At 34.5% G+C, this 17,369-nt stretch overlaps 1 protein-coding gene across 1 annotated transcript in view; it reads right to left on the bottom strand.

Moving 5' to 3' along the window:
- LOC149794203 (kinesin-like protein KIF23) overlaps positions 1 to 17,137 on the bottom strand; it is an 86,184-nt gene extending 69,047 nt beyond the window's left edge. Inside the window, exons 1-5 of the mRNA XM_089968311.1 lie at positions 16,262 to 17,137; positions 9,902 to 9,962; positions 9,012 to 9,104; positions 1,700 to 1,738; positions 1,184 to 1,289 (exon numbers count right to left, since the gene is read on the bottom strand). Of these exons, the coding sequence (XP_089824437.1) occupies positions 1,184 to 1,289; positions 1,700 to 1,738; positions 9,012 to 9,104; positions 9,902 to 9,962; positions 16,262 to 16,281 (319 nt within the window). The 5' untranslated portion in view covers positions 16,282 to 17,137. The remainder of the gene's footprint in view (positions 1 to 1,183; positions 1,290 to 1,699; positions 1,739 to 9,011; positions 9,105 to 9,901; positions 9,963 to 16,261) is intronic.
- Positions 17,138 to 17,369: the final 232 nt, after the last annotated feature.

Here is a 17,369-nt window from a genome sequence, read left to right as displayed (position 1 = left end):
AAAGAAATGGATAACATCATAACCATGAAATTTTAAGTTATTTGTCAAGGTTTATATAGTTGAGCAGTAAATATAGCCACCTCCTGCTAAAAACAACTTGAGTTCAATCCAACAATGTGCTATTTTACTTTGAATTGGGAAGGAAAATTATGTTATTATTTACATGAATAACAAAACAACATAAAACATTAATGGCAAACTGCTGACATCGCAAGGGATCCAGTAAGAAATCTGCTATTTCAATCTGTTATACAGTACATCTTGCTAGCCAATACATCTGAGCATAAAAAAAATTTGTTTTCTATGAGTGAATAATGGATATACTTCATCTCATGGGCAGAAACTTTTTCTACAACTGAGAACATAAATGTTGTACACTTCCTGAATATCTTTACTCATTAAACGGAATTCCATGTATGTTCAAACTTGCAACAGAAAAATTTAACAAATTTTGTTACCTGTTATTTCTCAATATATGGTGCGAGCTTTCATTCAATTATTAAATCAAGAAACATGAAAGTACTTCAGTAAATGTTTTACAAGGGTTTTTATGTTTTTTAAATTCTTGTCATAAAGTGCAAGAAATCTCAACCGTTTCCCACCATAACTGATAAGGTAGTCACATAGGAGACATAATACCTTCTTTGTCCACTTTCCAAAAGAATTATCACAGAAAAATGTATTTTTATTACTTTTGTCCACAATCTTCACGGACATTTATTTCTGACAGAACAATTTCAAAACTATATCACATACCTGAGAAATTGAATCATAAATGTTGCATGATAAAAGCACAGTGTTTTAATGATAGCATACCAGTCTTTCTGAAATGACAATTTCCACTGTGACTTTATACCACAGACATTGACGAGGTATTTATTCAGGCACTGACTCTCATAGAACTAGTGTAAAGAGCTCTGTGTTGAGGGATAATTACACCCATTTATCTGTTGGTGGTATTTTCGTACCATATTGGCTGGCGACCCCATCAATTTTTGCATAAAGTCCTTACCATTCCCTTCCTTTCAACTTAAATATTTACTGATCTAAATAATGACCTAGTTGACCAAATATATCATGGAAATATGTGAATCTATGGAAAATTGTCATCAAAATATTATAGTAGGTAAACGAGGACATATTGACAGTTTTAAACAACCCAGTGCCAATAATTACTACATACCATTTTTCCCATGAATTAGGTCTTCCACCAGGGGCAGTGATACATAGTCAAAGATGGCCTTCTGTGATGTGTATTCATCAAACACATACTGAAACTTGTACTGATACTGAAAGAGAGACATTTGGACTCAGCTACAGCTCTGAATTTACAAAACCATGATAAATATTGAATTAAGAAGAATCATAATTCACAAGCAGCAGTTCAGTTCATCATAACAATACCACAACATCAAATTGTTGTATGTGTGCTAGATTCAGCAAGTTAAAAAATGTGGAAATGAAAGGGATCATATTTACATACAAGTAATAAAAAATTTGCAACACATTTTTCCTTGCTGACCATTTTAACAAATTTAGTTTATCTGTTCAACTGGTACTTACAATTGGCACGTGTTATTTACTTGTTTTTAGCACAAATTATGAAAGACTGTCTTTCTCACAAAATTGCCATTTTAAAAAAGACAATAATAATTTGATGATTATTTTCTATGATCAACATTGATGAAACATTACCAACCTCTTTCAGCTGCCCTGTTCTTGCAAATGCTGTAGAATTCTGAAATAAGAATGATAGGTATAATGATTCACTCAAGTGCTTCTCATGTAACAAAAATCTGCAGTACACGACCAAAAGCCTCAAAAATATAATAAGTCCAGGAACAGAGATTTGAAGACAAGAACATCTGTTCTGTATTGATGGATTAAACTCTACTACATGGTCTGACAATTTCAAAATATGATGGCAGCCAAGCACGATATCGAGAAGAAGAAAAAATCGAAATACAGTTAAATTCATCATCCCTAGCCAAGGCTCCAATATGTTAAGCTATCTACACCTTGGAAAACCAATCAGATATTTCAGTGCTCTGAGTCTGTGAATTTTATTGGATGTGGCAACAAGCCACCACATCCAAACAAAATCAAGTTGTTCAAATATGAACACTATTTATACATGATCAAGATGATGTTGATGTCGTGGGGTTTAACGCCATTTTTCAGCACACGATAGGCTATACATGGCGGCCAGTATTAATGGTGGAGGAAGAACCCGGGAAAACACTGGGAAGAACCACCGACCCACGAGAAGCTACTGGCAAGCTTTCTCACATACCCACATTGGCCGAATCCTAGACTCGAACCCACGCAGACAGAGGTGAGATGGCAGTGATCCGTAACAGAGAGCGCTTTAGACCACTTGGCCACTCGGGGCCCCTGATCGAGATGAGAGGAGTACACAACTGGAATGGACAATGCTATTGGTTAGATGGCATTAAATACTATGGGATGCAACGCATGAAATCCAACAGATGTCGCTAGGACAAAGCACTGAAATATCTGACTTATCATCCGCCAAGGCGTAGACAGGTTAACATTCGGGAACCTTGACTAGTGAAGATGAGCTAAATGTAAAACAAAAGTGTGAACAGTGCATTATATGCCAATGTGTAAAGGTCCTCTGTGAAGAGACAAATGTTTCTTCTTTCAGTCAGTGACCTTTACTTTTGGAAACCAATATTTACATGTTTGTTCCCTGCCCCATGTGCAAGATATCAGCAAAGTTTGGTTCAGGTATTTTATACAAAACTAATGTTACTGTGTAGTAAACACATTTGTTCTTTCAGTTGATAATCTGCTACCTTACCAAAAATGCAAGTCATCCACAAAGTTTGGTAACTGTGGATGATGGAGAAAGTTATTGTGTGAAAACCATTGTTCTTCTTCCTTTAGTCAGCTGGGATGATTCCAAACAAAATTCTGGGGCTCACATCCCTAGAAAATGGAAACTTTAATTGACTGGGAAGATAATTTTTTCCTTGGCCACTGAATTATTATGATTCAATGCTGCACTTAAAAGCAATGGCAAACTTTGTATGATTGGGATGACTTTAGGTGTGGAATAAGGTAAAGTTATGGTTCCAATCTAGTAATACACATAATACAGGAATGGAAGGAGGATAAAGATTTGGGAAACAAGATTTACTAACTTTCGATTTAAAAAAAAAAAAGATGGGGACACCAGGTGGCCCTAATTAACACAGCAAAAGTATAAACCATCCACACTATTTGTGAACTGTAGATGGTGCAAAATTTATTTGTGCAGAAACATTGGTCTTCTTTAACTCAGTGACATTAACCATTTGACACAAAAAAATTCTTAAACTCATACCCACCTTGTATGCAGGAGGTTGCAGGTTCAAACCCAGCCAAGTCATACCAAAAGACTTATTAAATTGTACTAACAGCTGCCTCAATAGACCCTCAGCATTAAGATGTTAGTGTTAGAACTGGTTGGCCTGGTGTCAGGATGTGACTGATCAACACAACCCTTCTCATGCACATGCATGATCCATTCTTTTGGTGCATGAATACATTCTGAACTTTCTCATGCCATGAAAAATTATTGTTACAGGCAACATATCTCCTGCAGCAGAAACTGCAAGGACTAAAAGTGAGATTTTTTTCAAATCTGCACCAGTCATGCTAGTTCTCTCACTTTTAACCTCATCAGTCCATCCAGGAATAAGATCAAAGCACACTAGAAATTCATCCATGTCAGTGATCATATTTTTGGCAAAATCATCTCTTCTTGCCTTTATGAATTCATCAAATGATTTTTTTTCTCCAAATCTCTGGGCGATGCTGAGTTGTCGATGTCAATGCACGTAGCACTATAATGTTTCACTTTAAAAACTGTTCCAATTTATTTTCAAAATTCCCATGAATACCGGTGAAAAGGAAACAAAGTTAGCTTTCATATCTCAGTTGACTTTGTAAACAGTATATTCCAACAAACAAAAAAAAAGCAAAACATAAAACATAATCAGCACACTTAAAAGAATCCAAAGTCAGCTTGCTTTGTAATCAAAATAACCTTTGGTTTTGATGTCCTGTTGGTAAGTTCAAACAAGTTTACTGTTTATGGCCAGTTGTGTTTATTCACAGGCCTGCCAACATTGAATAAATCAAAATCAATATTATAAAAAACATTAAAAATCAGGAGTCGGGGTAAAAAATCAGGAGGTACAAAAGTAAGGTGTATATATCAGGATAAAGATGTCTACTTTTTTTTTATTTCAGCCCATTGCATGTTGCAGATTTGCATTTCTGCAAAAGTTCATCATTTATTTGTCCTAGGGTGCCAAATTTGCTAGCAAGAATAGTTAATAGCTTCCAGGGTTGATGCTGACAGTCTGGCTAGTTCTGTTTTATCTGACCATTGAAAATGCTCTCTCTCAGCATTGCTGTTGCTGTGCGGTATTGAAAGTACTGATAGCACTACTCTTCCAAGGGTTGGAAACAACAGTTGGCCAGATCCATCCTTTTTTTTCTCCTGACAGCAAGCCACTGCTTTTTTTGCATCAATTCTGCGTCTAAACTGTAGATTTGGTAAAGTTGAAACTCTCTATGCAGATTGTCAGTGCTGATTCAGTCCATTCGGCTGGAGAAAAAGGCCAGGTCATTGTTTAGACACATATGCAACGCTTGCACTGTGTTTATTAATGTCATCTAGACCATCAAATCATATTGAAAGAAGGTGTGAGCAACACTGGCATGATAGGCTCTGCAAGTCGATGGAAGATTGAAAGCAAATTGCTTCTCCCAATCACTCCTGTATTTCTGATCCTATTTCTTTTTCTTGGTTGGTGAAAATTCAAATACTTTTTTATGCTTCTTGCTGAGAAACTTATCCATTATGCTAATGTGGTCAGATAAAAAGAACCACACTGTGAGACAATCTCTGTATCTTTGTATTGGCAGATAAAAACCGGAATTTCAAGCCAAATGTGATAAGGTACTAAGAAACATACCAGACACAGAAAAACCAATTACAGAAACTGGGAAACAGAAAATGATGTTATTGTATATATAAAAATAGACTTTTTTCCTTGAGTAGTTGACAAATTTTGATTTTTTCTTAAAAATCGGGGAATTGGGAGATGGGTCCAAAAAAGAGGATTCTCCCAATTTTTCAGTAGGGTTGCCAGTTGTGTTTATTCACCATCCAGGCTTCTATCTGCTTGGCATCTGTAGTAATAATTCTTATTATATGCTCATTTTTTCCCCCGTTAACTTTACATTGTCAGAATCATTCAATATTCCCCGATACTGAACGTGCGCAACAATAAACATATAGCATTCACATGAATAAAGGAACTACTTTCTATTGTAAACAAACAATGACGCAGACACAAGCACTTTTGATTTGTAAACATATCATATAAACTTGTGTAAGAGGCTCTTTACGTTGTGGTTATTTAAATTTGTTTCTGAATGAACTAAAACATGTTTCGTGGACTGCAAAAAAACCCCAGCTGTTTTGGCACATTCCGCGTTGATACAATGTTACGGATTTAGGCTAGCTACATTATATAAACGACGGACGATTATGTCCTTACAAATAACATACAAGTGACAAGATATATACTGTCTTCTTTATCTGGTGATAAGAATGGCAAAATAAAATATACTTACAGTTTTAAATCCTGAATTTCCTCAAAATGTTTTTTCTTAATTCTGCAAATCTGAATTACATGAGCCATGTCTTAGGTTTTCAATCTGGATCACACATTTCGGAATTGTGCAGTAATTTCGATGATAAGTGCAACTGCATCCTCCTTACTGCACTCAAAATGAAATACACATTAAATTCCATAGCGTCATTTTGAAAATTGCAATTGAAAAACTTCACATTTTTCCCACGTTATGATTTCAAACATTGTGACAGAAACAGAAACATTTGCAGACGTAAACACGCTTCCCTGCGCCACTTCAATCCGATGTATTTCATGTATAATTTGCACAGATGAATCCATGCCAAAATCACAAACTTTCGTTGAATCGAAACAAAATACCAAAATATATTCATTCCAGATCAAATGGAAAAGTTGTTGCAATGCGCATTCATTCACGATATTACTGCAAATTTCAATTTTAACTAGACACGCCATTTTCTTTCAAAAGTTATGCCGACTGTGCGATTAAGTTCAAATTTATCTGGGCAGAGCTATGTGTGCATTAATGATGATGTCATTTTGTAATGTCAAATCTGCGCTTGTGTATTTAGTTTGGAATACGACATTCATTCATTTACGTTGTTTCTTGTAGTGTATTTTGTTTATATAACTAAACCTTTGGTAGAATAAAAAATGAGCATATAATAAAAAGGTTACTGCATTTGTATGGGAAAATATGAACTCGTTTTGTCGGAAGGATATACTGCACTCACATGTTCCCATACAAATGCAGTAACCTATAAATATAAATGGGCATTGATGTCAGGTAAATAGTATACACAGCAATAACTTACTTTAATAATACTTTTTGTAACTAATGCTACCAAAAAAGATTTGCACTTGCACTTGAGTGAATGTATTTTCCAATAATAATTTTATTTCTCATATACTGTCACATAGTTAACATGGATGTAACTCAATCTTGGTTACTTTGCACCTAATGCCATGTCAAGCATTAATGCAGTGTATCCCCCAGGGGGGTAAAACTGAGGGTTAAAAAAAACCTTGGTGTCAGAACTGGGGGTCAAATAAAAAATGTGGGGGTCAAAAATGTACTGACAAATGTTCCTCTGACTCGTATCTTTTAAAGCTTGAAATAGGATAATGCAACTTGCGCAGTATACTCTCTCTCTCTCTCTAAGCATACAAATAAACCAACATGCACAATTAATAAAAAAATACATTGTCCATTCAAAGAATAATTTTATTAGTTTGTTTTTCTTTTAAAGTCTTACTTTTAACAGTCTCCTTATAATCTTTTTGAAGCAATATTATAGACATTACATACAAGCCAATACAAAAAGCCTAATAAATCTTTTATAACCAGATGGCAGTTAATTTACTGCCTGTCATAAAATGTGAACTATCATCGGATTCATTGTACTTCATCTTAGAACAAATTTATCAAAAAATCAAGGAGGCCCAAGGATTCATCTTGTTTCTAATAAGTTACACTTGAACTTTAAGATCTATATTCTACTGCAACAGAGTTAAAAACCAACAAAATCTGCACTGACCCCCGACTTTGTAATCCAAATAAATGCATTTTTCTCTGCAAGTTTACTGATTTCTTTGTTGTGAAAGAATGTCTTAGGTTCTAATGTGTTCTCCATATATCTTGTGGCGAATGAAGGCAGATTTTTAAAAATTATTAAACCCTGTCGCGAAAGGATTATTCACTTTTGCAGTCCTCGCAATGATGCGATGAGAAGTCACATCGGTAATCCTAACGGATGTGCCATATTCCAGTAAAGGTTATTACTTTCTCCATTTGTCATTAAAGTCAGATTCACAGTTACTCTTTTGTGTTCTGCTTATTTCACTTCTTTGCTAATGATTCTTAGTGCACAACGTTTTAATCTGGAGGTCACTTTCTAGTGCAACAAGCATTTAAGTTAAACATAAGGGCAACATTTTGCTGAGCTCGATGGAAATCACGCAAGAGCTCGCGAAAGTAGATGAAGCTACTCAGTCATAACATTGCCTGTGCTAGTGTGGTTCCTTATTTCATATACACCCTGCGTTGCACTCCGCTTTACGAATATAGAAGAGGGCAATGCAGGCAGTAAACAAAGCGGGGAAGCAGTCAATGCCTTTGCTGGAAGAACACACGATGCCACCATTGTCCAATGCATTTCGATATTAAATAAATCCTGATCGCATTATGCGAATCCTTTGCGTAAAAAAAACCGCATGGCAAAAAATGTGTGCATCAATTTTCTTAAGCATGCATCCCTGATGCACAAATGTGCATAAAGGGAAACACTGATTAATGGCAGTTGTCTTCAAGCAATCAGTTGATTATTTCCTCTCGACTGTGATTTTTTAGATCCAGTTTTCAGTCAGATAACACATTTAAACATTTGAGCACAACCAAACACAATTTGTTTCTCAATGTTCGTGGCAACGAACAATGTATCGTGTGTTATTGGACATATGCGATACATGCTACAGTATGGATGCCTATGCTACATATATGGGGAGTTCATGGATATATTCAAATTAACACAAATTTATTTTGCTTCTTCAGTCTTGGAATATATGACTTAGGGGAAAAAAGTTTCATCATTAGTTGTGGGACAGGAATTTTTTTAATTATTTTATCATGTCCCAATATATATGTTAACTACAGTAAAGTATTTTTGTAGGTATGGCTATGAAACTTGATTACAGAGCTCCAAACAAGAATTTAATGAATTGTCTTTTACTCCCTGGCCTGCTATTTGTTGCTTTGCTCCACAATTTATGAACAATGTACCATACAATCATCAAGACATTTATCACATATCTGTGAACGTATCAAATGGTAGTAACCAAGACAAATTTAAGATGTTTGGATATATGGCTCTATTTAACAATAATATATTTTACAGAGATCAAATTCAAATGTGCATAGAGCATCCATAACTTGTAGTGATCAAATGTACAATATTAAAACTTTGACAGTACTTGCTAGAGGAAAAATAAACAAATTATTAACTAAATGCCTAGAATTAAAAATGCTAGATTATTTTTGTCATCTGATTTGTTAAAATTTACAAATATTCAGAGCTTCTATCATAATTACTCATTCTCATTTTACCAGTGTACTAAATGACTTTTATTGACACAATGTCTACAAAAATTAAACCACAGGTTAAGAACAGCCCATGGGGTGATAAACCAAATCAAGGATGATGCTTCTTCAACTCCTTAAGTCTCAGATACACATCCAGTATCAAGGAAAAAATTAAAAAAATAATTATTTTGTGAACATGTTGGCCAGACTTGTTTGCTTATTTGGTAAACTTTGGTCTCATGCCATAGTTAACTTACCTCATTGGAAATAAGCTGGACAATACTTGTGCTTATAGCTTTGATGCACACAGGATCATCTGGGTTATCAATGGGCCGAATCCGGCAGTACACCTGCAGAATGCAAGGTAATATGTAAAATATGGTGATATGTTAAGGAGAAAAAATGAACTGGCTGAGAAAAACAAATCTCTATCAGTGTATATAAGAAAACAGATTATATGAAGCAAGTTATTTTAAAAAGACTTCAGAAAGTTTTCAGAGTATTTTATCCCACATGTTACTCTATAACTATACGAACAGGCGCAAAAACAATGGAAAAATATAAACTTGCAGAACTACAGCAAAGGGATGCTAAATCTAATAACTACCACTGACTTAAGTATCTTTTGATCAACTAAATTTTTAAAAATATTTTTTACTTGTTCATCTATTTTAGAAAATAATCATAAATAAGAAAATTTCTCAATTTAAGTGATGATACATTTTATTCACTTTAAACATTTTGTTTACCATAGAATAAATTTGTTAAAAAGTTTTTATCTTCTTCAAAGTCGTGGATTTTTTAAGAGAAACAAAATTTAAATTTAAGGCAACCCCTTACATTTAAGTTTTTTCAAGTTTGTACCATGATAGATTTTTCATTCAAATCACTAAGTGTAAATATGCACAATCATAGCCTATTTCATCACTTTATTTAAAAAAAAATAAAACCTTGAAAAGTTTGGAAATTAACATATACTTATGTTATTTCATGCCAGTTACTTGCTCATTTGATGCAAGATCTCCAGTTCTGATTTAAATAATTTTACAAGTTTTAAATATTCCCACTGGTGTTTAGGTTATAAGTCCTTCATTTTCTTAAAAATGGATTTGCCATGATTGTCGTGTACAGTCCTAATCTCTCTCACCTCTACTGGGTCTTGTGTAGTGCCATTTGTTGCATTTCTTTTCCTTGGAGTCTTACCACGTCTGCAAAGAGAAGATATTGTCAAATTTTATACGCATTTTGCAACTGAGACAAATCCCTTTTATGCTGAGAACAATGAGAAGTACGTGTAAAAATCACAGCACAAAAGAATGTTTTCTCATTAGTAGCAGCATTCTGATAGCAATAATATTTTCAATATTGTCTACAGTCTGATAATACAAACACGTTTGTTTGTACCCACCTACCGATTTAAAAAACGAGAACGTTTAATGTAATAAAAAGTGTACATAACTTAAGTCAATTGAATCACTGATTTATAATTTCTAACCTGACTGTGACCAGAATGGCACTAATGCTGGCATCCCCTGCACCATTTCATGCTTAATGGACTTTCCATACTAACATGGCGCCATATTGCGTACACTATAGGCTACTTTATTTCCATCAGACAACATAATGATGTAGTTCATCCTGTTCGGCAACTGCTGAATAATTGCGCAAATTACATAACCTTGACAGTTTGGAATTGCATCCCTCTGCATACATGAACATAGAAATTAAACCGCTTGTTAAATCCACATGAAAAGCAAATTTGTAGTTGTCATTATTTTCCTTTGCTTGATTCGACATTGTAAATATTGGAAGCAGATGACTTATGTATGTACATCTGTAGTCGTGATACACCTCTTTGCTGAAAATGGACTTGTCCAGAAACTGGAAATGGATCCGAGCATGTCTGTCTATTACACCGAAAACTTTCGTTAAGCATGAAACATGCATAAGATGACGGTGTTAGGGCCACTCTACTCAGAGTCAGGTCAGAAACTATAAATCAATCAATAAATTGACTAAGTTCCTTGCACTTTTTATAACATTAAAGGTTTCCATTATTTATATCGTTATGGGGGTACAAACAAATGGGTTTGTATTATCAGACTATAGCATATTTCTTATTTGGAAATAAAAATCTGAACACACTTCCAAAATATCCCTAACAAGAAACTTCTAGTTCATATTACTGAGCAAGTAATATGATAATCAAAACGTTAGCTTGCTAAGATAAATTTCATGAGTAAACCACTAACAAAAGAACTTTGCGAGCAATGACGTAAAAGGACTATCACTTGAGGACTTCACATTACATATGCTGCTAATTGTCAAGTGCACATCTCTATTTACAAATAGTAGCTGTAATCTGTCTGTTCATTCACAATAAGTCTTATTGCTATCCAATATTTTTAAGGTCAATATATCTATACTGCACTTCTTGCGATGCAGATTATGGCTAAGGAACTACCCAAAACTCAATGCATTTTTTAACTCCATATTTGTTGTCAGTGTTATCTTGAAATATTCAACTGGTATAACAAGTACAGAAGAGTAAAGGGAACTCAAATCATTCTTTGTCAAAAGATTTCCTGGTGTTGCATCTAGTTCTGACTATGAGTCATATAGCACATTCCATTTAAACAACTGTGTCATCTATAGTTTAGCATAGTAAAGACTGGTAAAAGTACAAGTATTCAATTTTATATAAAACAGAAGTACCCATGTGAAACCAGTCCTACAATTTAACTTTTTACCTATTTGCATTTCTTACAGAAACTGTATATTCTATTAGGAATGAGACTATTTACCACTGTTTTACTGCACCAATAATTGCAGTCGCATCAGTTGATAAATGTATGGAACATTTCCATTGGTCAGAATATAACAATGTGATTAGACTCAATGGCATTTACAGTAGTCCCCCTCTTATAAGACCACCCCTATCACAGCGGGGAAGTGGCCTTATAATGAGGGTGGCCTTTCTAGAGGGGGATGACAAATAAGAATAGTAAATACATATGAAGAAAGTCACAAGTACATTTAATTCTAAAACATTTAATATTTTTATTAAAAAATCACATGCATGTTGTGAAATAAATGTAAAACAAAATGTTTCATCATTTTCAAAAGAATGTTATGTAACCATTTATATAGTTTTAAAACTGTCTTTATAATTATGTCACAGATCACATCATCTGAAACTTTGTTGGTAACAGTCTAAAATAAAAACAAAAATTCTCGTCACAATTAAAAATATCCTTGCTGTCATATCCCCTGCATATATTGTTTAGTCTTTTGTTCCAATCTTCGACAAATTCATTATTAACATCAGCAGATTCTCCATTAAGGACAGAACAGTTAATATCATGTTGCTCTTGAAATCTGTATAACCATCCGTTACTTGCGGTAAAGTCGTCAAATGCCAATTCAACTGACAAAATTGTTGCTTTTTCTTGTCATTCAAATCAGGATAAAAACATCTCCTGGCTCAAACGGTCTTCCTTTCTCCATATATTTCACCTTCCCACTTTTGCAGAATTGTTTCATTATCTTTCACGACATTGTTTGTCTGAGTCTTTCCGACATTAGTTTTCTGCAAGGATCCTCGACCCCCACCCCATATCTCGGTCAGTTGAATTACTTTTTCTTCTAAACTGAGAATTTTTCTTTTCCTCTATGACATGTTGATTTTTTAGCACTAAGTTATTTATGTTGCCAACTACAGTACTGATAAAACAATTTTTATGCATGTAAACAAATTGCCGTGTTTTTTTTAAAGGAAGTGATCTTATCACGTCATTCGTTAGTCGCAGTCTGGTACCCTATTGTTTTTATACATTTATTTACACTAAGTGAGTGAAGACAAAACTACTTTGATATGTAACATTAACATTAAGCAAATTTAACATTGCGGATGTTAGGATTTGTAATTTTGACAATTATTGTCAGTAGTAATAGCCACTAATTATCAAAGTGAACAAGCTCAACATCATAATAAGGGAAACCATAAAGGGTATCAAACCATTTTCCTGCTGACTTGTGTATTGTACCTCAATACTGCCACTTCTCGGCTGTTACTACTGTTCAATAATTGTAATCTTAACAACTATCAGAGTGACTAAACCGAACATCTTATGATAACACAGCAGTAAGGCTAATTGAGTTACACGTACTTACCATTTTGTATGGATTAAAATTTGAGTCTTTCTCAGCTTTATGGAATAAATGTGGCTTCTCATAAGGCGTAAATGATATAATATTAACTTTAGTGGTACATGTACTTTAGTCAATTCTGATTACTTAACACACATTATAAATAAAATACTGGTTCTGGATACATATTAAATTAAAATGTGGCCGCTTTTAAGGGGTAAATTTCTCATTATTGCACTAATATGCTGGCCACGTTAGCCGGGTGGCCTTTCGTGAGGGGTATTTTTTAACACAAACTCGTCGGTGCCAACGGACTGTGGCCATAAGGAGCAGATGGCCGCTGGTCAGGGGTTGGCGTTCAAGAGGGGGACTACTGTATATCTGTATAAACTGTACAGAGAACTATTTTATACTTATATAAAAAGAGTCACTTGCAAAGTAAACTAATGTAAACACTGAATCAGAAGGCCTATACAATGCATGCCTCTGAATCGAAATAAAAAAACAGGTTTAAATATTATGTACAAATAAACAATTTGGCCAAGGCAGAAAGAACTCATGAGAGCATCAGATCCAAGAGTCATTTGTATGTCAAATAAAACAACACTTTCTTTGCCTTGAATATTGAATTTCTACTCAGATCACACGTGCCAAGTTAGATAAAAGATTAAGACCATGCTGTGGAATGTTCAAAGCCTTAGATTGCCTACCACTGGTAGATTTATCTTTTTTTCGTTCATGCAGCTATTACGTTGCAGATGAAGAATCCCCTGTTGTATAAATAGCTACACAGCAGACACTCTCAACAAGAATTCATATGCAAAATAAAGATCTAAAACTGAGAGGAAATGTGTTTTAAAAAAAAACAAAATATCAATAAAAGAAATAAAATTATAAAGAATTGCAAATATAATTGTTTAATTTTTTTTTTTAATCTGAGCTTAATGTGGTATGAACTGTCAGTTGCTGACTCTCAGTTTACAAAATGCCCTTTGGACATTATTTGCTGTGTGATTCAGCAACTGAGTTTATACCATGATAAACTCAGACAAAAACATTAAACTCTTGAGGTGGAGTATCTATAAAAAAAAATGATAATACCTTACACAAAGTTATTTCTGATAACAGTTGTGAATAATCACCATTTTGCCTCTTTACATGTATTAATATATATTGTATTATAGGTTGTGTATCGCACATCAACATTTGGCAAATACATAACAGTTCATGCCTATTTTTTAAAATCTGTTATTCTAACTAGTGTAATACCTCTAGTACAATCCAGAATTTTATAATAAAAAGAACAACTGTTCTTCGTTTTACTTGAAAAATGCCACACAGGGATGATTCTGTATTAATTATGGCTGCCTGGCAACCCCAGAATTTTATTTTCAAGTATCCCAATTGAAAATTAACAAATCTTGTTCTCGGTCAATGGATTCCAACTTTTCTATAGGCAATGGACTCTGACCCTACACCCTAACAAAAATGTCCAAATTTCAAAAATAGGGTGGCATGGGTAAGATTAGTGCGAGTTTCCTTTAACCTTTGTTACCCCATTTTGTATATTTATATATTTATGTTTGGGTGTAGGGTCAGAGTCCATTCCCTATCGAAAAGTTGGAATTCGTTGACACCATTTGGTGTCGGCATGGGGTAGCTGCTCATTAGCCAGCCCAGCAAACTTGAACAACCTTTCATCAAGATATACCTGCAAAAAATTGATAGGAATATGATTTATTTTCTCAAAAATCATGAGCATAGCATTCTTGGTGTCTTTAATCCACCGACAGATTTGACGAAAGTACATTGCTGCTGAAATTTGACCTGGATCTGGCCGTTTGCATCCAGAGTCACATGACTAGACAAATCTCGCAACCAATATGTCAATAACATCATAGGTCATATAATCACATGATATCAGTGATAAACAAATTTCCAAAGATGTTGCACACAGAATTTGGAAATACTTTACAGAAGTCACTTAATGTTTCTGAATAAATATAATCACATAATACTTGTACATAAATATAATGTACACTTAATTCCCAACTGTCGGTATTGCAGCAAGGTGGAAACAAAATTTCATCAACTTCTAAGCATGTGTCGGTAATGTATTTTGTTTGATTCACATGACTACCTCATTGACCTGTAGTCTCTACCCTTGTTGAATATGTTTATTTTTTCAAGTTGCTGCAACATTTAGATTCCTGGTCGTTGTTTTCAGAATAAATATTTTTTAGAAGTTTATGTTCTTTCATTTTTCTGTAAATAGTACGGGATTTTGATTCATATGTTCGATTTTTTCTCTCCAGCAACATTATAAATGATTTATTGTTTATATCATGTGACTATTTGAACTCTGATGTCATTGACATGTAGGTTGCAAGATTTGTGTAGTCATGTGATTCAAATGCAAGTGGCGATTTCCAGGTCAAATTTCATGAACGCTATTGTTCAGGCTAGTCTGTCAGCAGATTAAAGATATAACAACTGCTCTACTTGCAATATCTGTGAAAATAAATCATATTCCTATCAATTTCACGCAGGTATATTTCTGTTAAAGTTCGTTAAAGTTTGCTAGGCCAGCTAGTAAGTGGCTACCCCATGCTGACACCAAATGGTGTCGGTGAATTCCAACTTTTCGATAGGGAATGGACTCTGACCCTACACTCCAACATAAATGTCCAAATAAAAACAATGGGGTGGCAAGGGTCAGGGGAAACTCAGGCTAGGGTAAGAGGAAACTGTCTACAATTACCGGCATGCATCTAAAGTGTACACAGGTTTGTTCTGGAAAGATTTAATTAACAGGTGACATCATACCCACATATGATCCATCAATATCAACAAATATTTGGGGGGTTGATTTATTGGACTATCTGTGGTGATGCTCTGCCTTTGTTAAAAAAATCCCGAAGATAACTTGTTTCTCAATGAAAATGTCAGTTCTACATACTGGGCCCTCTAAATTTTATGGATGGAGGCATCCCTGCTACATCGACAAGCTTAACTTTTTCTTTTTTATACAAGCATTACAAGTCTCAGAGTAAAAGATATTACCCATTTTATAACTGTAGAAATATTTCCACATTTAATAAATTAAATATTTTGAGAAAACAAAAGAGATATTGTTGTAACTTGAAAACATAACTGGTGTACCCTGGTCCACTGTACTCTTTCAGTAGGTAATGGCCACAGTAAAGTGATAAACTTTAAACAGTTGATCTCGGTTTCCCCCACCCCATTTTGAGCACGGCGTAAGAAAAAGTTATGCTTTAGCCCTTTCATAATTTGAAGAAAATAAATCCATGATTACACAACTTTCAATCAATACTGCAAAAGTTAATATACTTACTGTGGTCTCATTGGCGGCATTTCACTGATTTAACTGCATCAAGTGTTAAATAATTGAAGTTGTTTTCTTAATGTATACTCTTTCAAATTTCATGCCATTCAATGTGATAAACCAATCAAACTTCAGCGCGCTCAGATATTCGAATTTCATCGGTTCTTATCCTTGAGCATTCGGAACAACCTCGTCTCTTTCTAAATAGCACTTTTTTTTTTTTTTTTAGACGGGTCAACAGGAAAGACCGGAGACTTTCTGATTGACCCATGAGTCAGTTGGAGGTGATTATTTGTACCCACGATCGTTTCATGTTGTGACAATGAAAAGTTGTTTCATCTCTGCCTTCTAAGCTGAAGTACTGTCAAATTCAATTTAATTAAATATGCAGAAGATATCATAAGAAACGACTTGCCAATTATAGTAAGCGTGTGCCCTTTTTTTTTTTCAAGAATAGTTCAGAGATGTGATTAGGGGCCATCCATTTAATACGTACGCAAAATCTGGCTAAGCTTGACCCCTCCCCTCCCTCTACACATGCGAACTTTTTTTTTTTACACACACACACACACAAACACACACACATCTGCGTACGTACACGTTGAATGTATGGCTGCATCAAATAAGCTGTGTAACTTTAAACAGTTTGTCTAGTGTCCGCTAAAATCCAAACGCCGATTGAACCTAATCGAACAGGTTACATATTAGACAAATAAGTATCGAGGTTACACCCTCCCCCCACATTTCCTATGCGTACGTATATTATCAGTAGACCCTCCCATACGCAAGCGTATGCATTTGGGTTAACCCCCGCCCCTCCATGCGTACGTACTAAATGGACGGCCCCTTATTGTAGTGTTGAAATAAGTTGCTAATGTTTTTTTTTTTCCCTTTCTGTTTGTTTATTTAGGGCACATAGCACGTGTATGGTTTGAATGATATATGTAACTAAATCCTTTATTAATAGATGTAAAAGCAACATATGTAAGCGGAAGTGCTTGGGTATGGTTAGATGTGAATGGGTCATGAAATAATAATTGCAGATAGTGGGTATTTTTAAAAGAATATTTCTATATATAAAAAATAGTATGTATGCGTTTCAGCGATTTCCTCAGTG

Source organism: Sinohyriopsis cumingii, chromosome 8 (genome assembly GCF_028554795.1).
Source record: "Sinohyriopsis cumingii isolate HCF-2022 chromosome 8, ASM2855479v2, whole genome shotgun sequence".
In the NCBI taxonomy this organism is placed as follows: Eukaryota; Metazoa; Mollusca; class Bivalvia; order Unionida; family Unionidae; genus Sinohyriopsis; species Sinohyriopsis cumingii.
The sequence above is the reverse complement of the archived record's forward strand: the minus strand, read 5'-3'. Positions and strand labels throughout refer to the sequence as shown.